General features: G+C 36.5%; 1 protein-coding gene and 1 long non-coding RNA gene across 3 annotated transcripts; one reads left to right on the forward strand and one right to left on the reverse strand.

The window, feature by feature from the left end:
- Positions 1 to 12,764: 12,764 nt before the first annotated feature.
- LOC132030059 (small ribosomal subunit protein uS11m-like) lies at positions 12,765 to 16,877 on the reverse strand. 2 transcript variants are annotated; one of them, XM_059419531.1, is made up of 3 exons: positions 16,767 to 16,877; positions 15,302 to 15,409; positions 12,765 to 13,737 (listed from the first exon to the last, which is right to left on the reverse strand). In XM_059419531.1, exons 2-3 carry the CDS (start codon positions 15,402 to 15,404, stop codon positions 13,139 to 13,141), a joined length of 702 nt encoding a protein of 233 aa, XP_059275514.1. In that variant the 5' UTR covers positions 15,405 to 15,409; positions 16,767 to 16,877; the 3' UTR covers positions 12,765 to 13,138. The 2 variants fall into 2 exon arrangements, with proteins under 2 accessions (XP_059275514.1, XP_059275513.1); XM_059419530.1 differs by lacking the exon at positions 16,767 to 16,877 and having other exon boundaries at positions 15,302 to 15,445.
- A 3,510-nt stretch (positions 16,878 to 20,387) lies between these two features.
- LOC132030060 (uncharacterized) lies at positions 20,388 to 23,046 on the forward strand. Its single transcript, XR_009407984.1, has 3 exons — positions 20,388 to 20,607; positions 22,663 to 22,786; positions 22,907 to 23,046. It is a non-coding gene; the product is annotated as an uncharacterized LOC132030060 (long non-coding RNA).
- The last annotated feature ends 873 nt before the right edge of the window (positions 23,047 to 23,919 follow it).

Raw genomic sequence — 23,919 nt, forward strand, 5'->3', positions numbered from 1 at the left:
GGTGATTTACGACCATGGTTTACGGGCCGTATTTCACTTTACGGTCCGTCCACCAGGTCGTTTTTAACCATTCTCTCGGCTGGCAGAAACTCGAAGCCTTGCATGGCAGTTTACGACTGCCAGTTTACGGACCGTATTCCACTTTACGGTCCGTATTTGGACTTCACGACTACTGGGCAGTTTTGCCAACTTTCAACTTTTCACATTTCTAGACTTTTTATTCTATTCATTCCCATCCATTTACATACATTGCCCATGAAACACTATACACTCGCACTCATCGCACTCATCACTAGTTCGTCCACTTGCGTACCAACGGGAAATTTTCCGAGGTGTAACATTCTACCCCCCTTGGGAACATTCGTCCTCGAATGTTGAAGTCTTGGGGATTTCAATAAAAATTTCGCCAGAGTTTCCCCTATAATATAGCACTACCAACCTGTCACAGCAGCCCAAAATATCGATGCCACACAGGGCTACAACATAATAGCATCACGAATTGGCCACACACGACCCAAAAGCATAAAAAGAAAGTATACGTACCTTGTGATCTTGATGTTTCATCTTGGCCCTCTTCCAAAGGCTGAAATAGATGCGGGTACTTGGATTGCATGTTTTCTTCCGCTTCCCATGTCATTTCCTCTCGATTGTTATTTCTCCACAGAACTTTAACTGAGGCTACCTTTTTATTTCTAAGCCTTCGTACTTGCCTATCTAATATGGCAATGGGCATTTCATCATAAGCTAACTTCTCTGTCACTTGAACATCGTTTATCGGGACGATCCTCGTAGGATCTCCAACACACTTTCGAAGCATCGAGACATGGAAAACTGGATGGACTGACTCCAAATTGGAGGTAGATCTAACTCATAGGCTACCTTGCCCACTTTGCGCACAATCTCATAAGGCCCTATATACCGGGGACTAAGCTTCCCCTTTTTGCCAAATCTCATGACGCCCTTCATTGGCGACACTTTCAAGAACACCCAATCTTTTACCTCGAACTCCAAGTCTCTTCGGCGATTATCCGCATAGGACTTTTGACGACTTTGAGCCGCTAGCAATCGATCTCTTATGAGCTTGACTTTTTCCACGGCTTTGTTGGACCAAGTACGGCCCCATTAATTTAGCTTCTCCAATTTCAAACCACCCAATTGGGGATCTACATTTCCGGCCATATAAAGCTTCATACGGTGCCATTTGAATGCTAGAATGATAACTATTATTGTAAGCAAATTCAATGAGTGGCAAATGATCATCCCAATTTCCTCCAAAATCTATCATACATGCCCGTAACATATCTTCAAGAGTATGGATGGTGCGTTCCGCTTGCCCATCGGTCCGTGGGTGAAATGCGTGCTAAGGCTCACTCGGGTCCCTAAACCCTCTTGAAAAGATGTCCGAGAAATTTGCCGTAAGCGAGTTCCTCTGCGTATACGAGATAATCGATATTGGAACACCGTGGAGTCTCACTACCTCTTTAAGGTAAAGCCTTGCATAGTCCCTCCGCCACATACGTCGTTCGACGGGTAAAGAAATGGGGCGACTTGGTGAGTCTATCAACAATTACCCATATAGAATCAAACTTGCGTCGAGTACGGGGTAAGCCTATAATGAAGTCCATATTAATCACTTCCCACTTCCACGTTGGGATTTCTATAGCTTGTAACAATCCGCCCGGCTTTTGGTGCTCTATTTTCACTTGTTGACAGTTGGGGCATTTGGCTACGAATTCTGCTACATCTTTCTTCATCCCATTCCACCAATATATAGACTTAAGATCATGATACATTTTCGTCGTTCCGGGGTGGATAGAATAACGGGAACAATGAACTTCCCTCAATATTTGGTGGCGTAGATCTGCCACATCGGGAACACATAGTCTACCCCGATATCGGAGAGCTCCGTCTCCGAAATGCCAAATGATGATCCCTCTTTCTGAGCAAGCGCGTCTCCATACTTTGCGGTAGCATGGGATCCTCATATTGTCGCTCTTTTACTTCCGCTACTAGCGATGAAACTGTTGAATTCTGAATAGTCGCTCCGCCGCTACCTGAGTCCACTACTCGGACTCCTAGGCTAGCTAATCGCTGAAGCTCACGGGCCATTCCTTTCTTTTCTGGTCGTACATCACATAAACTCCCCATAGATCTGCGGCTAAGAGCATCAGCCACAACGTTAGCCTTTCCAGGGTGATACAAGATATCAACATCATAATCTTTTAGCAACTCCAACCATCGTCGTTGCCGCAGATTCAACTCTTTTACTTGAAAATGTCTTGAAGGCTCTTATGATCCGTATAAATATCCACGTGGACACCATATAAGTAATGTCGCCATATCTTTAATGCATGGACCACCGCGGCCAATTCTAAATCATGGGTTGGATAGTTAAATTTCATGTTTCCGTAATCGCCTTGAAGCATACGCAATCACCTTACCATGCTTTGCATTAATACACAACCTAGCCCAACGCCCGAAGCATCACAATATACGACATATCCCTCCAATCCCTCCGGAAGTGTCAAGCGGGGCGGAAGTCAATCTATCTTTCAACTCTTGAAAACTACGTTCACAAGCATCTTGTCCATTGAAACTTAGCCGACTTACGGGTCAATTTTGTGAGGGGTGCAGATATAGAAGAGAAACCCTCAACGAACCTCCTGTAATAACCTGCTAAGCCCGAAAGCTACGAACCTCCGTAGGAGTTGTGGGCCTTGGCCAAGTTTTTACGGCCTCGATCTTTTGGCTATCCACGCGAATACCATCAGTAAACAACATGGCCCGAAATGATGTGAGTTCAACCAAAACTCACATTTAGAAAATTTAGCATACAACTCTCGAGTTCGAAGAACTCCTAAGACAATGCGCAAATGATCCGCATGCTCGGCCTCGGATCTAGAATACACCAGAATATCGTCGATGAATACAATCACGAATAGATCCAGAAAAGGCCTGAATACATTATTCATTAAATCCATAAACACTGCCGGTGCGTTAGTTAGCCCAAACGACATTACTCGGAATTCGAAATGGCCATATCTCGTTCTGAAAGCTGTCTTAGGGATATCTTTCTCCCTCACTCTTACCTGGTGATATCCGGACCTTAAATCAATCTTTGAGAACCATTTGGCACCTTGCAACTGATCGAATAAATCATCGATCCTCGGGAGAGGATACTTGTTCTTAATTGTCACTTTATTCAATTGCCGATAATCAATGCACATTCTTAGAGAGCCATCTTTCTTGCGGACAAACAGCACGGGTGCTCCCCACGGGGATGAACTAGGTCTGATAAAGCCTTTTTCAAGCAAGTCTTTTAATTGCTCCTTCAACTCTTTCAATTCTGCGGGTGCCATTCTATAGGGAGGAATAGATATGGGCTTAGTGTCTGGCAACACATCGATTGCAAAGTCGATCTCCCGCTCGGGAGGAAGGCCTGGGAGCTCTTCCGGGAATACATCCGGAAACTCGTTCACCACTGGAACTGACTGGAGAGTCGGCGATTCAGCCTCTACATCTTGAACTCTCACTAAATGATAAATGCACCCTTTCGTGATCATCTTCCTTGCCTTTAGATAGGAAATAAACCTACCTTTTGGTGATGCCGTATTTCCTTTCCATTCCAAAACTGGTTCTCCCGGAAATTGGAAACGGACCATTTTCATTCTACAATCAACGTTGGCATAACAAGAAGCCAACCAATCCATGCCCATAATGACATCAAAATCTACCATCTCTAGTTCATGCAAGTCGGCTATAGTACGACGGTCACATATCACAACCATACAATCTCTATATACTCGGCTAGCTAGTACCGATTCACCAACAGGTGTAGACACCTCAAAAGGTTTGATCGATTCCGGCTCAACTATAAATCGACCCGCAATATATGGAGTAACATAAGACAAGGTGGAGCCGGATCAATCAAAGCATATACATCATGAGAGAATACCGATAATATACACGTGACAACGTCGGGGAGAGGACTCAAGATCTTGGCGTCCGGCCAATGCATAAATACGGTGCGAGGACCGGCCGGAAGTGGAAGCTCGCCTCTTGCCTCTACCATGGCCGGTGGCGCGTGTGAACTGGCCCCGTAGGGCGCACAGGTGCTGAAGATCCAGTTGCCGACCCTATAGGCTGGGTCATACCTCTACCATGGACTGAGGGGCACTCACGCATAACATGGCCTGGCTGACCACATGAGTAGCAACCATTTGAACCCAAACGGCATCGACCCCAATGCATCTTCCCACACTGGGAACATCGTGGTACCGGTGGCCTTGACTGGCCTGAATCATCTCCGAATTGGGGTCCTGAATAACTCGGACTCGGCCCTGAACGAGCAGATCTATCAAATCTCTGGCCCAAAGATCGTGGAGGTGCACTGGTCATGGAATAGCCCGAATGTCTGGGGAACTGCTGCCTGTGTCCACCTCTGAACTCACCCGTCGAACCCGACGATCTAGCTCTTTTGCTATGGCCCCTATCCTGCTCACGCTCATTTCTCCGCTGCTGGAGGTGTTCCTCTAATTCCTGAGCATGTGCCTGAATGCGTGCAATATCCATGCCATCCTGTAGGGACGCAGTCAAGCATTTATCCATCAAATGTGGCCCTAGGCCTTTCACAAACCGGTATACTCGATCACCCATATCCGCTACCATGGCCGAAGCATACCTAGCCAAGGAATTGAAGCGGAGACTATACTCTGTAGCACTCATACCACCTTGCCTCAAATTTAAGAATTTGTCGGCTCTAGCTCGCCGAACTTCCGGAGGCATATAATGACGGAGGAAGGCATCAACAAACTCTTGCCATACTGGGGGAGGTGCATTGGCTCCCGTGAAGCCATCCAAACCGTATACCACTGGATCGAGACACCTCTCAATCTATATGACGCTAGCTCCACCGACTCGGTGTCTAAGCATGTATCAATCGGAGCGTCCTCAACATACCATCAATGAAGTCCGAGGGTCCTCCTCCGGCTTTGACCCGGAGAATTCCGGAGGGTTTAAAGTAATGAAATCACGGGCCCTTGCACGTGACCCCCTATCACCATGCCCCGAACTTTGCCTCCGAGTGCGGGCCGCAACCAGTGTAAGCAAATGTGTGGCCTCTTTCACATCTTGGCAAAGCATCCGGTGAAGGAGCGGGAGCTCGGGCTGAGGCTCCCTCGCCCTTATCTGAAATAGGTACTGTCTGAGAGGGGGCGAGATTGAGCCGCATCCTGGGACTCACTTTCCTCTACAACTGTTTGCGGCGCTCTCTCGGCCCGCTTTTCTGCCGCTGTCTTGCCCTTCTGGGCCACTGTAGCCTTTCTCTTTATAGGCATTTCTGAAATACATAACACACGATTAAGGAACGAGAATTCCTTACATCATAGCTCTATCGCACGATTCTTATAAAGAAAGAAGGTCATTCATTCCTAAAATGTCCGCAGCCTCTCGTTTATAAGTGTGGCGCGCAACACACCCATAACCAAGACTCTACTAGACACGGCTCGTAGACACACCCTAGGACTGAACTGCTCTGATACCACTTTTGTCACGACCCGACTAGGGGACCGCGACGGGCACCCGGTGCTACCCCCACCCGGACACCCCTTCGCATACACCTACATAACATCTAGGTGAGCCATAATCATTTCATGCATTCTAATCATACACCATAATAGTCCCATTGGACGACAATCATCATATATCATGCCACGGGCGTTTGTGCCACAACAACGTACATGGGCCGACGAGGCCAGCAAAATGATATACAAAAATATAGGCCGACAAGGCCAGACACATCTATCCACATACACGTGACTACGAGCCTCTAAGAGTATGACATATCATATGAGCGGGACAGGACCCCGCTATGCCCATAATTATGTACACAAAAGAATGAGTACCAAAAGCTACGGCTCCGAAGAAATGGAGCTCTGTTGTGCGACCTCTGAATAAGCAGCTATGGGTCAAGTCTGTCTCCCTGTGCACCTGCGGGCATGACGCAGCGTCCACAAACAAAAGGACGTCAGTACGAAGAATGTACTGAGTATGTAAAGCATGATCAACATCAATATAGAAGCATAGTAGACAACACATGCAGCAACATAGAAGGGAAGACGACAATACCATCATCATGACACTTACTTGCTTTTCATAGGGACTTTCCCTTTCTCATATATATATGTACACGCAGGTCATCATCCATAGTCCATAATAGTACTCGTACCATAATTGTGCTCATTTTCGTGTTCATATACATAGTCTTATCACATTCATATTTGAATTACATACATAGTTATATCATATACATAACACGTACACATATATACATACAAGGCGTACCCGACCATAAGGTTCGGTGTGATATACATAATTGGCCAACCAAGGCTCAAGGTTATACGTACCTGGCCCTACCAAGGCTCAGTGTTATCCGTACCTGGCCCTACCAAGGCTCAGTGTTATCCGTACCTGGCCCTACCAAGGCTCAGTGTTATCCGTACCTTCTGTAGATGTGTGCGCGCGTTACGTCGTCGTATGCATACTCTATACATATTCATACATACATATATATATATATATATATATATACTAAACATATACTCTACCCGGCACCATAGGCTCGAGGTTTCACTATAGCCCTTCATAGGCACACATACGTCTAATAGCCCGTAGGCATCTTTTCCATCATTATTATTAACGTCATCATTATAGGCTTACTCGTCGCATGAGGTGCGTAGTACAATCGTAATACATATCAAGGATCGTGAGCTTATGAGCTCGGAATATCAATCGTTTGGAAACAACATACTCATATAGAGGAATTAGGGAATCAGCCAGGAACCATGCCTTATGAAAGAAGGGTTAGCCTCACATACCTTTTTGTCGCACTATTCTATGCTTGTACGACTCCTTCCAATGATAGCGTTTAAACCTTCATTAATATCATAACAATGGCCATTAGTCATTCACGTTATACACGTTATCTAGGTTTCTCAATTTGCTTCTAATTCACCCATATTCATGGTCATAATACCCAACTTTGTCCATTTGTCTAAAGTGTCTAGTTCATGTTCTTAATACCATTTATAACACATTTATCTCACAACCCAACAACATTCATGATTCAATTCCAACTATGTCTCAAAACGTCACTATTCATCATTCATAACCCATTTTGCTATTCTCTTTTAATGACCAAGTATTTCAACTCCCAAATACCTTAAACAACATATAAATATCATGAATCTTACCTTAGATGTTTTAGGAACAAGCCTTGGTTGCTAATACTCCTCTTTGAGCAAAACCCTAGTTTTTCTCCATTTGGATTTCTTGACTTGGATGATCTTTGATGATTTCCTTTACTCTTGATTCACTTATTTAATGTTGTTGATCCTCAAATATCCTTGAAAACTTGTGTAATAAATGTAGAGAGAGATTCTAGAGAGAAGTGGTGTAATGTAGAAAATGAAATAAAACAAGTCTTGGTCCTCATATTTAATGACTTGAAAAATACGTCTTTGAGGTGAACAGTGGTCGTCCATGGAGGTTTACGGTCCGTATTCCACTTTACGGACCGTCCCTCGTGGTCGTCTTTAACCTTAAGCAGAAACAGAAACTTTGGCAGCATGCATGGTGATTTACGATCATGGTTTACGGGCCGTATTTCACTTTACGGTCCGTCCACCAGGTCGTTTTTAACCATTCTCTCGGCTGGCAGAAACTCGAAACCTTGCATGGCAGTTTACGGCTGCCAGTTTACGGACCGTATTTCACTTTACGGTCCGTATTTGGACTTCACGACCACTGGGCAGTTTTGCCAACTTTCAACTTTTCACATTTCTAGACTTTTTATTCTATTCATTCCCATCCATTTACATACATTGCCCATGAAACACTATACACTCGCACTCCTCGCACTCATCACTAGATGGACAAAGAGTCGGATCTAACCAAGTGCGGGATTCGCGTGACCTCGGGCTGAGGGGCCGAGGTCGGTATCCTTTTTTGTTACGAGCTATCAAGAAACGCAAACGAAGTAAAGCTCAAGAACAGATGGAAACAGATGCTATTTTATGATTATTGATATGAATCCTTTCTCTCTTCTGTGTTGCCAACCCCCTTCATGAATGGTGGCCTCCCGCTGTCTGGGTATGAAGGAATTTCAAACCTAGTACAACTCTAACAAAGCAAGTAAATGGTGATAGGTTGCGTCGCGGGATTGACGTCGAAATTTCCGGCGAGTGAGCGGATATTTAGGCCTTCGGCAGAACGGCGATCGATCATCCTTCCGTTATCGCCTCTGGCAGTTCGCCTCGAGCTTCGATCCGGGTGAGGTGGTCGAGCTTCACCGAGGCATAATCATAACAACAGGAAACTGAGTGTACCCGTGTCCTCGGTTTCACCCGTATACAACTTTCTCTCCAACATTCCAATTTTGTTGATGCACTTTCTCATCAACCTTCAATTGTTGAAGCACTTTCTCTTCAACCTTCACAATCGTTGGAGCACTTTCTCTCCAACATTCCAATTTTGTTGATGCACTTTCTCACCAACCTTCAATTATTGAAGCACTTTCTCTTCAACCTTCACAATCGTTGGAGTACTTTCTCTCCAACATTTCAACTTGTTGATGCACTTTCTCATCAACACCCAATTTTTTTTAACCACCTTCTCCGACTTCTAGAAAAGATAGTTTGTTCCTCTTGCGCATATTTTCTTGCACCTCTTTAAACTTGCAATAGTTTGTTAGTCCTTCTGACATGATTGTTTTTCATGCATATCATTAACTGACGTTTGCCAACATCATCATCATTGGCCGACGGGCGGCATATATGAGTCATAGCGCGGCGCGGAAATGCTCTTGATTTTCTACCAGGATCGTAGAAGCTCGATTCCAATTTGAAGGGAAAATATTTTATTGATAAACTCTACATTATGAATCTACGAATGCTTGCTACAATCTCCACCCTATAAAATAAATAGCAGCAGCCCTATTTATAATAGTATAAAACCTAATTTAACTCAAAATAGGAAAACCTATTCCTATACTAATTTGACTATAAATCCTAATTAGACATGAATTAAAATATCAAATTCTAACCAATTTTGGTTTCCTACAATTTTGAATTATTATTTCCAACAATAAGCATTTTTTCATAAACCAACAACAAAAAAAAATTGATTATGTGGTACCCATCCAAATTTGATTTTCGGCAGAGAAAGTTGTATTTCCGATCAAAGTTATTTTGTGGAAAATAGGGTATCAGTTGAGTGACTTTATTAATATGAAAATAAGACAAGTAACTTTAATACGGAATAAATAATTTCCTTTAGTTGGGTAACCATTTGGGAAATTTACACCTTAATTAACTGTCATGTTATTTAGCTGATCTATGTTGCGCCTAATTAGCTGTGGAATTGCATTTATTTTTATGTGCAAAACAATGCTTTCATGAACTTCATCTGTTTACTTACTTTATCGTGATAATATACTGCTTGTTAATCGTCAAGTGATTGTTTACTCTATTCTTTTTGCCCTTTGTAGGTGAAGAATAACACAAAGGTATAAGATTGCACTGCATGTTACTGGTTACAATTGTTTTGTTGGACTGAAGCTTCTTTTATTTTGGGCTACAGATTGAATTCTGGTCCAGAATAAAAGGATAAGGTCATCATTTGCCAGCTTGAAGTAAACTCAAGTAGTGCCTGCCACTGTTTTAAGCTGTCAGGATTTTCCGGAACATGCAAGGTAATGGCATTTTTCCAAATGCGTTTAGTTATGGTATCTTGATTCGGGGGCTATGTCATGGAAAGAGATTAGAGAAGGCGCTTGAGTTTTGCATGGAGATGTTGGAGGTTGGACATTCTCCCGCTCTCGCAACGTTTATAGGTTTAGTTGATGGATTTTGCAAGGAAACGAGTTTAGAAGAGGTTCAAAACATGATTAAAATAGTGAGGTAGAAGGGATTTATCCTTGATGAGAAAGCTGTTAGGGAATGCTTGGAGAAGAAAGGCCCATTCTTGCCAGTGGTTTCACAATTGGGAAAGAAGGTTTCAATCTCTATTTTAGTTTTCTTCTTCAATCTTGTAGAGTACAAGGAATAGGGGCAGTAGCTCGGATCCCGTTCTTGGAATATTTTGACTATCCATAATTAGAATTTTTGCTGAGACTGACATCTATATTACTAGAGCCTGTATAAAACATGTCCTATCGCTCATTTCTATTATATACAAGTGCGGAAGTTAGGATCAACACGGATTGATCGCTTTACCAAAAAAGCTTTAAATTATACGTGCAATGAATCTTGTACCAAAAGCTATATAACTTCATGACACTTTAACCAGTATTTTTTTTTAATCTCACGTGGACATATGTCATAGTACTTAATATTTATTCCCTTCTCATGTATAGACGTATGCACTTCAATTTTAATTCTCCGACATTTATTTCCTCCGTGCACTTTTACTTGTTCACTTTTCACTTTTCACGTTCTTTGAATATTTATTCTCTTTCTCATGCATAGACGTAAGCGTAGTTCAATTTTAATTCTCCTACACAAATTTATTTCAAATTTGTGCACTTTTTACTTGTTCGCTTTTGACTTTTCACGTTTTTTAAGAATTAAATCCCACACGGACATATGTCATAGTACTGAATATTTATTCTCTTCTCATGTATACACGATGCACTTCAATTTTAATTCTCCGACACATATTTATTTCCTTCCGCACTTTTACTTGTTCACTTTTGACTTTTCACGCTTCTTGCCGAATATTTATTCTCTTTCTCATGTATACGTATGCACTTCAATTTTAATTCTCCGACACATATTTATTTCCTCGCACTTTTACTAGTTCATTTTTGACTTTTCACGTTCTTTAAGAATTAAAAATGAAGTACTCCCTCCGTCTCATATTACTTGGCCACATTATACTTTTCACGTTCTTAATAAACGAAGACTTCGTCCCATATACTATACTTGACTTTTCACGTTCTTTAAGAATTAATAAACGAAGTACTCCCCTTCGTCCCCATATTACTGCCACATTACTATACTTGACTTTTCACGTTACTAAAAAATATATATATCTATATTACTTGGGCACATTACTAAAAATATATATCTATTTTTCTATATTTTTTTCTTATATTATATTATTATTATATATAAACACCGAAGATGGACGAACACAAAGATCAATGAGTTGTACAAAAAGCAACTAAAATCGTACTCTACAGCGCGTTCATCTAACATGTACATTTCAAAAGTTGAACATTAATTTTCATCTCTGTGTGTTTACTTTTTAAGTCCCCACGATGTCCGTGTCTTAACTGTCCTTTCATTTCCTTCATTTGGCATATACTCCCTCTATCTCAATTTAAGTGTCGATGTTTGACTAGACACGGAGCTTAAGAAATAAAGATAGACTTTCAAATCTTATGGTTCTAAATTAAGAATGTGTATAATATAATAAAATATCCTTTGAATCTTGTGATTATAAACTTGACATGCAGGATATTTGATTGTCAACTTACTAAATATAAAAAGAGGCGGACATAATCAAAATAAGATATTTTTTTTATTTAGCAACAAACGCCCAAGGTGGACCAACACGGCAACAATAAGTTGTACAAAAAACAACTGAAATTGTATTCTAAGCCAAGACTAACATGTGTACATTTCAGAAGTTTAACATTAATACTACCTCTCGTGTGTTTACTTTTTAAATCCCCACGTGTCCGCAGTATCTCAATTGTCCTTTCATTTCCTTCATTTGGCATATACTCCCTCTGGTTCAATTTAAGTGTCTACGTTTGACTAGACACCTAATTTAAGAAATAAAGATAGACTGCTGAATCTTGTGGTTCTAAATTAAAAATGTGTATAATATAATAAAATATCTTTTGAATCTTGTGATTATAAACTTGACATGTAGGATATTTGAATTGTCAATTTACTAAATATAAAAAAAGGCGGACATAACCAAGATAAGACAAATTTTAATAATAATTGAGAAATTAAGGGGAAAAATAAGAGGAAAAGAAAAAAAAATGGAGACTCACTAAGGAGAATCGCAGTATCCTTTGCAAAATATACAAACCATAAAGACTAATTAAATTGAGTAACCAAATTAATCATGTTGGGCGCAATAAATCGCATCGCATTGCGCATAGTTTGCTAGTATACTTCTAAGTTGAATTCAAGTTTGTACGCCGAGTATCTTGGAAATTTTGCAAAAGCCGTCAGTCCTTATGTTCATGGTTTGCAGTGACATTTTATAGAAACATGATATTTCAGTTAGTTCCAAGGCAGAGGTAAGGGCTGCGTACACTTTATCTTCCCCGGACCTATATTGTAGAATTTCAATGGATATGTATGTTGTTGATATTTCAGTTAGTTGTGTAAGTTCTACATGCTCAAAATCGAACAGATTTGAACTTGAAGGAAAGCACATAATGGTAATAACAAAGAGTCTGTCAAAAATCACCATTTGCCCACAGCTACTGCTAATTGGATTAGTACAAAGATATCAATCAAGAGATCATTAAGGAAAAAACTGGGTTTCGCAATCAGTGATGTTACAGTTTTTTAAGCAGGTGTTTTTTGTTCTTTCTTCGTGTAGACTACTGGTATTCAGCTACAAATATGGCAAATAAATAGCAATTGATTACTCGCAAAATAAAAAAAATCTATAAACACCTCTTGCAGTTTATCTAAATGGAGAGTGAAACATAAGTAGAGGTTGAGTTTGAACTACAAATATGGCAAATAAATAGCAATTGATTAGTCGCAAAATGAAACAATCTAGTGATAATACAGCTTTTTGACACAAACTACAGTTTCCACGAAACTTTTTCAGAGGTTGAGGTTTAATGTCAATGAAGAATCTCACACTAATTGTACAAAACAAAGCCGTGTTTGCTATCTGCTACTATCAATAGTACATCAAATACTCTCTGTAAATTGATAAGCAGAAGCAGTCTACTCTTGCTCCATTTACTAGACAACTGAAGGGCTCCAAAACTAGCAGGGACTGTTTATTGAACTGTTCAGAGGATTTCATTCCCTGTAAACATATATGATTAATGACTCGTCACGTTCCAGATAACAGGAAACATTGATCATCCGATTAGCAATTAAATGCGACGCTTCTTTGGGAGGCGGCATCCATTATGGGGTTTTCTTGTTGTGTCTTCAATGTATACCACAGGATTCTTATCTCCACGAGAATGAGTGTAGCCCTCTCTGAAGCTTAGAATTGCTTGCTTCTTTTTCTTAAAGTAAGTAAAGCCATTTACTTTCATGACCACTGACCTCAAGCCCCGGTCTCTTGCTTCACGCCCAACATGTTCTGCAGTTGACTCGGCAGCATATCTTGCAACTTTCCCTCCTTTTCCTGTTAACTTACCTGCAGTAGACCCAAACTTTTTGTTCCCTTTTGAATCTGTTACAGTAACAAAGGCATTGTTGTGAAGAACCTTTATATGAACAATATCAGCATCTTGTTCGATATGATACCTAGAAAGTGGACCACCACTTAGTACACCCCTTGTATTGTCCTCCGCAAGTCCTCTAACAAAGTCCATTGGTCTAGAATTGTTTCCCATCTCAGCTTCCTTTGGGCTTACAGAATGTATGAAACACCTTGCACCAACATTACATGTTGAACAAGCATTCATTCCCAAGATTGAGCGCTGATTACTGTATATTTTGCTTTCAGTCTTCCCCTGAATACCTGCACCAAAATGATCCAGTGAGCCAAAAGTTCAAAATAAGAAACAAGGGCATGTGTATGCCAGCTATAAACAATACTGTTCTGCAAATGCATATTAAAAGCTTGGAAAAAAAAGTTCAAGAGATTCCTGGATCTCCTAAATACTGAATTAGATAAGACATTGTAGCAGATTCAAACAACACTTAATACAAATCACTGGTTTGATAACAACCAAATTGTAAGAAACAAGGAATTGAACCAAACAATCATAAACTAGATAGAAATAAGAAGATAGAGTTAGAATTAGAATTAGAATTGGGGAGGACAGATTTAGAAGAAAGAAGGGACAATCATTGCTGGACCAGTTCCTTTTCTATTACTCAAGAAGTTGGTAATGGAGAGTCTGATTGTAAAATCCCAAAGCTCTGCTCTATCTCCTTAGAAGTCCCTTGGAGATATTAACTATAATGTTTCACAGTAAAACATTTAGTGAAGAATTTTCTTTCTCCCACACTAGGAACAGTAACAGAGTATCTTTATTAATAAAATACCTTACCTTATCAAGAAAAGGAACAGTAGAATAATAATTCAGCAGGATGGGGGAAAACAATACCGCAAAATGCCGTAGAGCCAATTTCAACAAGTTCCCATTATGTCAAGATTTGAAAGAATACTATGTGGGATACCAACAAGAGAACTTATGATTCTGCAGTGCTTAAAAAGAGAGAGAGAAACAAAAGGATTATTCTTTATTTTTATTTCTCGCGTACCTATTAAAGCAGCAATACAAATTAAAAGTAATCAAGGCAGGTAAGCGCTAGGATCTTTATGTGTCTTTACCTGTTCCTAATGCTATATGGATGACTTCTCAATTTGGTTTTGTCTCTACCTTGTGAGATTTCTGTTTCTCTTTATAATACGTATAGTCCTCCAACCTTTCCATCATAAATATGTTATCTTTCACCTTCATCCAATAAATTGTTATGTGCTTAGTTGAAATCTTCCATTCACTTGGTAATTGGAATCAAAGTTTATCCATAAAGTGCTAGATAATTCATAAATCCGCAAGCAAGGAAAGCCTCCAAATACTACCTTCCATTTTGATAGTCCAATATTCTACATTATAATTGTGATATGTACCCCTTTATGCTATCTTTCGATCCTCCTCGGGCTGCAGCAACTCTGAGAATTCTCCGTAACTATCAGAGAAATATGAATAGTTTATCTAAAATCATGCAATCTCTGATCCTCTAACTATCATTTCAAAAAAAAAAAATCAGGATGGAGAAGCATTCTCTCTTCAAGTGAGATTCAGTAACACTGCCCTATAACTTTGACAACTATCATGCAAAAGATTAAATCTTTGCATCATATAAAAGTAAACATATGTTATAAAATTGAGAGCGTAATTGAAGGCAAACAGTTTAAACTTGCAACCATAGGAAGAAAATTGTACGAAAATAGGCTACAATCAAAAATAAATACACAAACTTCCCATAAAAATGGCAAGTAGGTATGACACTATGTGCAATTTGATGACGAGAATTGCATAGCATTTAGCAAAAGGAAAATAAACAGTACCCACCAAAATTTGGAAGTGTAGAAAAGGTCCTGAAAGCTTGAGGATGATCAGAAGAACGTAATTTGAAAGCATTAGCTGCCCATAAGACACTCCGAATAAGCTTCATCTTGCCTGTAACAATGCAAATCACTTCATCTTAGCATTTAGAGGCCGTCTGGATTGGCTAAATTTAAGTAGCTTTAAAGCTGGAGGTGGTTTTATGAACAAACAGTTATGAGTTTGGAGCTGGAAAAAATATGCTGAGGTGTTTGGATAAGCACTTTTTCTATTAAAATGACTGAAATATCCTTAAACTTGTTATAAGTATAGATGAACTGATTATCCCAAGATTGTTTTAATTCTAATTGATTCAAGTACAAAATAATTTATATATCAATTCAACATCAATTACATAAGATTATTTTACTAATAATATAAATTATTCATTTGAAGTGGCTAAAACTTCCTCGAGCAGAGGGTCTATCGGAAACAACCTCTCCAGCTCCCAAGGTAGGGGTAAGCTTTGCATACACTCTACCCTTTCCAGACCCCACTGGGATTACACTGGGTATGTTGTTGGTTTGTTGTTGTTGTTGTATTTGAAGTGGCTAAACCAGCAAGTTTGAAATTATAGAATCATTGAAGAATCATAGAACCAAGCATCTGTCTAGCACTATCAATGCAATATTACATTTTAATACTAAATTTGCATTAACTTGCTAAGTATCCTATAAATAAGAGAATATGAATAACTCATGAGTTGCCAATTTACCACATGTTGTATGTATGATCTAAAATCAATACACACGCACATATCATACATATGATTACATTTTACAATAATTTTCTAATAAAGGAAGAAAATCGAGTTGCTGGCATCTATTTTTCGAGAGTAACCATTTATCACATGCCAATAATCAATTAGATCTCATATATTCACAACAACAACAACAACATACCCAGTGTAATTCCACATGTGGGGTCTGGGGAGGTTAGAGTGTACGCCAGACCTTAACCCTACTAGAAATGGAAAGTAACATTACATAAGTCGACTAGCCAATTATTTGTGATTTTGCTTATAACTAGGTCGACTAAATGAAGGAAAATGACCTTCTGATTGACCTTGAAATCGTAACATTATTCACTGAAATCTTGCAGAGAAGGACTAAAGCAAATGAAAGGTAGTCTAGGGCTCACTACTTTTTTTTTTTTTTTTTTTTTTCCTACATTAGTAAAATAACTCAGATAAGCTAACAGCAGCACCTTCTAAATTTTGACAAAAAAAAACGATTAAAGACACAATTAAATGACATGGTAAGCAAATAAAATACATCAGATTAGCTAGTAAGAACTACAGGAAACTATCAAATGGGAGTTGAGGATTACTTCATAGCTAATTCGAAAAAATCCTTTTTTTTTCTCCAACGGTTAAATGATAAAAAAGATCTAAGAATAGATAAATAGTGGTGAGAAATAAAGAGGAACTTACACTTTGATTTCCTTGGAGAAAGTAAAGGAATTTGGTGCGAGAAGAGAAGAAGAGGAGCAAACCTGCTAGAATTGAATCATAGGGCTGAAATCTAGTAGGGTTGGGTTATATCCGGCCCAATATAGGAATTAATGTTTTAGGCCCAGATAGCCTTAAAACCTGTTTGGCTAAACTTATTTTTCCCTAAAAAGATACTTATTTTTTCAAATAAATGTTTATCTTAAAAAATTGAGGTGTTTGATCAAGTTTTTAGGAGAAAATAAGTGTTTCTGCAGAGTACCAGAAGCTGTTTTCCAAAAGCTAAAAAAAAAATAGCTTCGGTCCGAAAATACTTTTTTGGAAAGCACTTTAAAAAAAAATACATTTAGAAAAACTTTTTAAAGTTTGGCCAAACACTAATTGATGCTAAAAAATGTTTCTTTAAATTAATTGGCCAAATACAAATTGGTTTTTTTCAAAAATACTTTGTTAAAAGCACTTATCAAATTAAGCTGATTTTAGAAGCTTGGCTAAATAGGTTATTAAACATATTTCTACAGTACCCTCTTTATTTACTGTATGCTATCATTTCCAAAAATTAAACATAATTATCAAAATTTTATAATCTCTAGTTACGATATAGTATTTCATTTTAGCACATTTCTATTATACTAGCAAACTATGCCCGTGCGATACACAGGGCCCAAAATGATTAATTTGGTTACTTAATTTAGTTAATATTTATGGTTTGTATATTTTACAAAGGGTACTGCGATTCTCTTTAGTGAGTCTCCATATTTTTTTTTAATTTTCCTCTTATTTTTTTCCTTAATTTCTCAATTGTTGTTAAAATTTGTCTTATTTTGGTTATGTCCGCCTCTATTTATATTTAGTAAGTTGACAATTCAAATATCCTACATGTCAAGTTTATAATCACAAGATTCAAAGAATATTTTATTATATTCTACACATTTTTAATTTAGAACCACAAGCTTCAAAAGTCTATATTTATTTCTTAAACTCCGTGTCTAGTCAAACGTAGACACTTAAATTGAGACAGAGGGAGCATATGCCAAATGAAGGAAATAAAAGGACAATTGAGACACTGCGGACACGTGGGGACTTAAAAAGAAAACACACAAGAGGTAGTATTAATGTTAAACTTCTAAAATGTACACATGTTAGTCTCGACTTAGAGTACAATTTAAGTTGCTTTTTGTACAACTTATTGTTGTTGTGTTCGTCCACCTTGGGCGTTTGTTGATAAATAAAAAAAATTGTCTTATTTTGGTTATGTCCGCCTCTTTTTATATTTAATAAGTTGACAATTCAAATATCCTACATGTCAAGTTTATAATCATAAGATTCAAAGGATATTTTATTATATAATACACATTTTTAATTTAGAACCACAAGATTTGAAAGTCTATCTTTATTTCTTAAACTCCATATGCAGTCAAACGTAGACACTTAAATTGAAAACGAGAGGAGTATATGCCAAATGAAGGAAATGAAAGGACAATTAAGACACTGCGAACCTGCATAGGGACTTAAAAAGTAAACACACAAGAGGTAGAATTAATGTTCAACTTCTGAAATGTACACATGTTAAACCCTGCTTAGAGTACAATTTCAGTTGTTTTTTGTACAACTTATTGCTGTTGTGTTCGTCTACCTTGGGCGTTTAGATATAATAAGAAAAATATAGAACAGAAAAATAGACATATATATTTAGTAATGTGGCCAAGTAACATGGGACGAAGAGAGTACTTCATTTATTAATTCTTAAAGAACGTGAAAAGTCAAATAATGTGGCCAAGTAATATGGAACGGAGGAAGTAATTCATTTATTAATTATTAAAGAACGTGAAAATTCAAAAGTGAACAAGTAAAAGTGCACGAAGGAAATAAATATGTATCGGAGAATTAAAATTGAAGTGCGTATAGAGAGAGAGAGAGAGAAGAGAATAAATATTCGGAAGAACGTGAAAAGTCAAAAGTGAACAAGTAAAAGTGCACGGAGGAAATAAATATGTGTCGGAGAATTAAAATTGAAGTACAAATATATACATGAGGTTATAAATAAATATTTTTATGCGATGACTATGACATATGTCCACGTGGGATTTATTAATTCTTAAAGAACGTGATAAGCCAAAAGTGAACAAGTAAAAGTACACAGAGAAAATAAATTTGAATAGGAGAATTAAAATTTAACTACTAATGTCTATACATGAGAAGAGAATAAATATTCAGCAATAACGTGAAAAGTCAAAAGTGAACAAGTAAAAGTGCATGGAGGAAAAATAAATGTATCGGAGAATTAAAATTAGAGTGCATACGTCTATACATGAGAAGAGAATAAATATTAAGTATTATGACATATGTCCACGTGGAATAAAAAAGTAGTTGGTTAAAGTGTACAAATTATATAGCTTTTGGTACAAGCATTCATTGTGTGTACAATTTATAAAAACTATTTAAAACCGTAATATTTTTTGTCACAATGATCAATCACATAAAAAAACCGAAAACTTAATTTGGTCCCTTTTCCACACTTATTACTACTATATAGAAGTATGGGTTAAACCCGTAATTAATTTTTTCAAAATCGATTATCATTTAAAAAAAAAAAAAAAAAAATTGAGAGTGAGAAACATAAAAAACTTTAATTTTTTCTTAAAAAATTGAAAAATACTAAAAACAAGAATCATCATGAAAAATCAAGATCTTTTAAGACATTAAAAAAAGGGAAAAAATGAACCCCGCCCCCCATATTAAAAACACCAAGCAATATTAAAAAAAAAAAAAAGAAAAAAATGGACCCGATATTAAAAAAAAATAATGTAAAAAAAATCGTGTACCCCATATTAAAAAATCAAACAATAAAAATCATTAATTCCCAAAGTATCCCCATTTTTTCAATAATGGTTTTAAAAATAAATTTTTTAAAAGAAAAATCAGCTTTTTATCGACCCGTTTTTTTTATTTTTAGAAAATGAAATTAAATTTTGTAAAAGAAAATCAATTTTTATTTTTTGCTTTTCTTAAAAATTAAGTAGCCAAACCATAAAAAAATTTTCTTATATTAACTTTGAGATCTAATGAAATATTACGATTTTAAATAGTTTAAGCTATTCCAAACATTAGGTAAGTGTCATTTATTTGTTATGTTTACTAAAATAAATATACTTAAAATATTTATATTTTAAAATAAGATATAATTTAATTCTTTTTCATTTTTATTCTTACTCTAATAAATGTAAAAAAAGATTAATCTCATAAAAGAAAAAATAATATTAAATGGAGATCAAATAATTAATAAGGTAAATTAGTCAAATTATAATTCTAATTGATGTTTCCTTAAAAAATCATGCAAAAGACAACATGACAAGTAAAATGAGCTAAACCAAGAATATTTACCAAAAATTAAAAAATAGTAGTTCTTCGTTTAAATAGAAAATCAAATTTTTACTTTGTTTTGTTTTAAACATGTAAAATTAATTTAATAATTTGAATTAAAATTATTCAAATCAAAATTTGATAAAAAATAATAAATATTGTTTATGTCCAATCTACATACATTAACAATAGAATATTTTACACCTTTAAATTAATCGAATTAAAATTCAAAATAAGATGTTTTAGAGAGTATTTTCAGATATAATTCTGAGTTTTTGTTGTGGATCAGTATTTAAAATCTCCTTATGATTTGTGATTCAGTTTAGCTCATAATTATTGTGTGTGTTTTTTCTTTCATTTCCTCCATAGCTCTTCATCTCTGGAGAAGCCGGAATTAAGCAATACATAACTTTGCGGGAGGAAAGTACTTGACTATGTTGAAGTTTCAACTTTGGGCAAGGTAAAACAATTATGCGTTCTTCTAAAACATTCTTCTTCTCTTAACTTCTCTTGGCTGATCTTAATCGTTTTGTTATTTTAGTTTTTTGGGATGTTTGATCAAAGAATTGTCAATTTTAGTGTATTATATTGCTGTTCAAGGATCTTTTTTTCCCTATTGTTTTCGTTTTTTAGTGCATGATGCATCTGAATTGTAGAGTCGAACGAAACTACTAACGTAGCATATGTATTTCACCGTACACTTGATTTGGTGCATTATATTCTATCAATAAACAGCCTCTCTACCCGCAAAGGTAGAGGTAAGATCTGCGTACATCCTACCCTCGTCAGACCCCACTTGTGAAATTAAAATGGGTATGTTCTGTTATTGTATATTCTATAAAGGGAAAAGGGTCCAAAATACCCCTCTACTTTGGAAAAAGGGCTAAAAATATCCTCCGAACTTATTTTGGATCAAAAATACCCCTCTCATCCTTAAAGTTTTCAAATATACCCCTGTCTTGACGGAAATTATCCCCCAAAATAACTCGAAATCATTTTTTAAACCCGTCCCAACTGAATAATAACTCAAAAGATCCCCTTATTCCCCCAATATGTAGGTTTGAAGTTTGAGGGAATTGGGAGAATAAGGGGATCTTATGGGTTATTATTCAGTTGGGTCGGGTTTAAATGATGGAGCGGGTTTAAAAAATGATTTCGAGTTATTTTGGGGGATAATTTCCGTCAAAACAGGGATATATTTGAAAACTTTAAGGATGAGAGGGGTATTTTTGACCCAAAATAAGTTCGGAGAATATTTTTAGCCCTTTTTCCAAAGTAGAGGAGTATTTTTGACCCTTTTCCCTTCTATAAATAATGCATCTTTCTGGATATCCGAAAAATAAATATATGTGGAAACTCTGGGGATACTCATAGATAATATGGTACTTTTCTCTAAAAGAAAACTGAAATTTCATACAATCTGCAGTTCATGTAATAAGCTTTTTTATTGATTTCCTTGCTTAGGTTGATTAGTGGTGAGTATTCTTGATATAAAATGTTGTTATTTGAACCTTGTGGTCTTAGTTAGACTTCATTTCTTGCTTTTCTATATCATCAAGTGGTTGCTCCAAAGACCCCATTTAGAATAGTCTGTCCTAAATATTTTAGGTTTCTAACAATTGGCCTATAGTTCTACAAGACTCTATGCCCTTCAGTAATCAACATCATCTTTGTTTTTTAACATGACATTGATATGGTACAACTTCAAGCTTATATTCCTTACTAAAAGCAAGCTTAGAAAATCCATGGATTGATTCCTATCTTTCTTTACCTGGTTGTTGTAGTCCTAAAATAGAAGAAAAGAGCAATATTGAGATGGTACCATCAAGAGAAGCTCTTCTGTTAATTGCCACTTATAGACAGTTGATAAATGAAAAAAGAGAAACTTTTGCAGAGTTAAATTTCTCCGGTATGATGAATAATTCAATGCGAGCTCGCATTAGTCCCAAGTGTTGTACAGAGAGCTTATAAGTATATCATAATTCAATTAATCAAACGGGCGCTTAATTTGATACATTCTGTTTAAATCTTTTTCATGTCCTTTTGTATTATAACATCTTTGTGTCGTTGGATTTAACAACAAAACTCCTATCCAGTGACTTTGTGCTTGAATAACCAAATAGCTACATTTGTGTTTTTGGTTCATTGGTTCTGCATTTTCCTGTAATGACATGACATCTATAGATAGCCTGTTCACTCAATTAAAATATATTAAGAGAATACTTCTATATTGCTAATCAACAAAACTCAAACTAATTTATAGCTGTATCTTGAAAGTATGTGGTTTGCTTAACTGTTTATATATATGAACTTTTGCTTCAGCCTGAATTATAAGGAAATAATATACATACAGCAGCACATTCAATGTTGCTGATTTTATTATAATGTAGCCAATGAATCTTAAGGAAATATAACAAATAAAATTACATATAGCAATCAATCTGGTCAGCCTGGGATCTGTTGCCATTTGAGACCATTTATATATATTGATTTGGGTATCTTTCTTCTTTTACAGTGTCAAGCTGGAGTAGAGATATCAACACGGACGGAGAGTAAGGCTAGCAACGAATGCCAGCTCTTTGGAGCTTGTCTTAAGTGCTGTATTGGAGATTGATGCATTTAGTAATTGTATTTTGCAGGTTAAAATGACCATAACATAATGTAAGGCGTTGGGTGCTTTGTTTCTATTATTAGTATACATTTCCTTAGAAGGAAATTTCCACTTCGTTAAAGCTATACTCTGAAATTATATTGCTTAGTCATCTTTGAAGACCAAAACAATTCAATGACTCCCCATGATTTTAATGAATTATTTGGTTACGTAGAATCAATATATTTAATGAGTCATTATGTTAGGCTCGCACGCAGCACGGACAACACCTATCTAGTAAATCAAGAAGTTATACAACTACCCATGTTTCGTCATCAGTCACCTTTTAAAAAAAAAAAATATAAGATGAGTATGAAACTAAAAACACCAAGAAATATTAAAAAAAAAATTGGAAAAAAAATAAACATCACCATCTCCACACTCATATAAAAATAAAAAAAAAATCAAGCATTATCAAAAAAAAAAAAAATGAGTCAATAATGGCAGATTCACATTTTTTTTATATTGTTTAATTTTTTTAATATGAAATTCACTTTTTTTTCATGAGTTTAAAGATAGTAAAAAAAAAAAAAAAATTTAATATTGCTTAGTATTTTGAATATGATCTCACCTTCTTTTTTTTTTTATGGTGACTGACACGAACCCATGCTTCTATATAATTTCCTTAGACGAAAATTTCCACTTCGTTAAAGCTATACCCTGGAATTATATTGCTTAAGTCATCTTTGAAGACCAAAACAATTCAATGACTCGCCATGATTTTAGTGAATTATTTGGTTACGTAGCAACAATATATTTAATGTATCATTATGTTGGGGCCGTACACAAAGACGGGCAACACCTATTTAGTAAATCAAGAAGCTATAAAACTACTCATGCTTCGTCATCAATCACCTTTCAAGAAATATATATATATATATATCAAGAAGCTATAAAACTATCAAAAAAAAAATGTCACCATCTCCAAACTCATCAATCACCTTTCAAGAAATATATATATATATATATATATATAAAATAAGCCGCATACTAAAAACACCAAGCAATATTAAAAAAAAAAAAGTCACCATCTCCAAACTCATGATAAAAAATAAAAAAAAAGGTAACTCCATATTTAAAAAATCAAGCATTTAAAAAAAACAAAAAAGTGAATCACATGCT

This window comes from Lycium ferocissimum, chromosome 9 (assembly GCF_029784015.1).
Source record: "Lycium ferocissimum isolate CSIRO_LF1 chromosome 9, AGI_CSIRO_Lferr_CH_V1, whole genome shotgun sequence".
NCBI lineage: Eukaryota > Viridiplantae > Streptophyta > Magnoliopsida > Solanales > Solanaceae > Lycium > Lycium ferocissimum.

Bases quoted from the DNA above. Each gene is read 5' to 3' on its own strand.
- LOC132030059 (XM_059419531.1), bottom strand. From the start codon at position 15,404: ATGAAGCTTATTCGGAGTGTCTTATGGGCAGCTAATGCTTTCAAATTA. The intron at 13,738-15,301 runs GTGGGTACTGTT...ATTTTGGTGCAG, and splicing joins TTCTACACTTCCAAATTTTG to GTATTCAGGGGAAGACTGAA.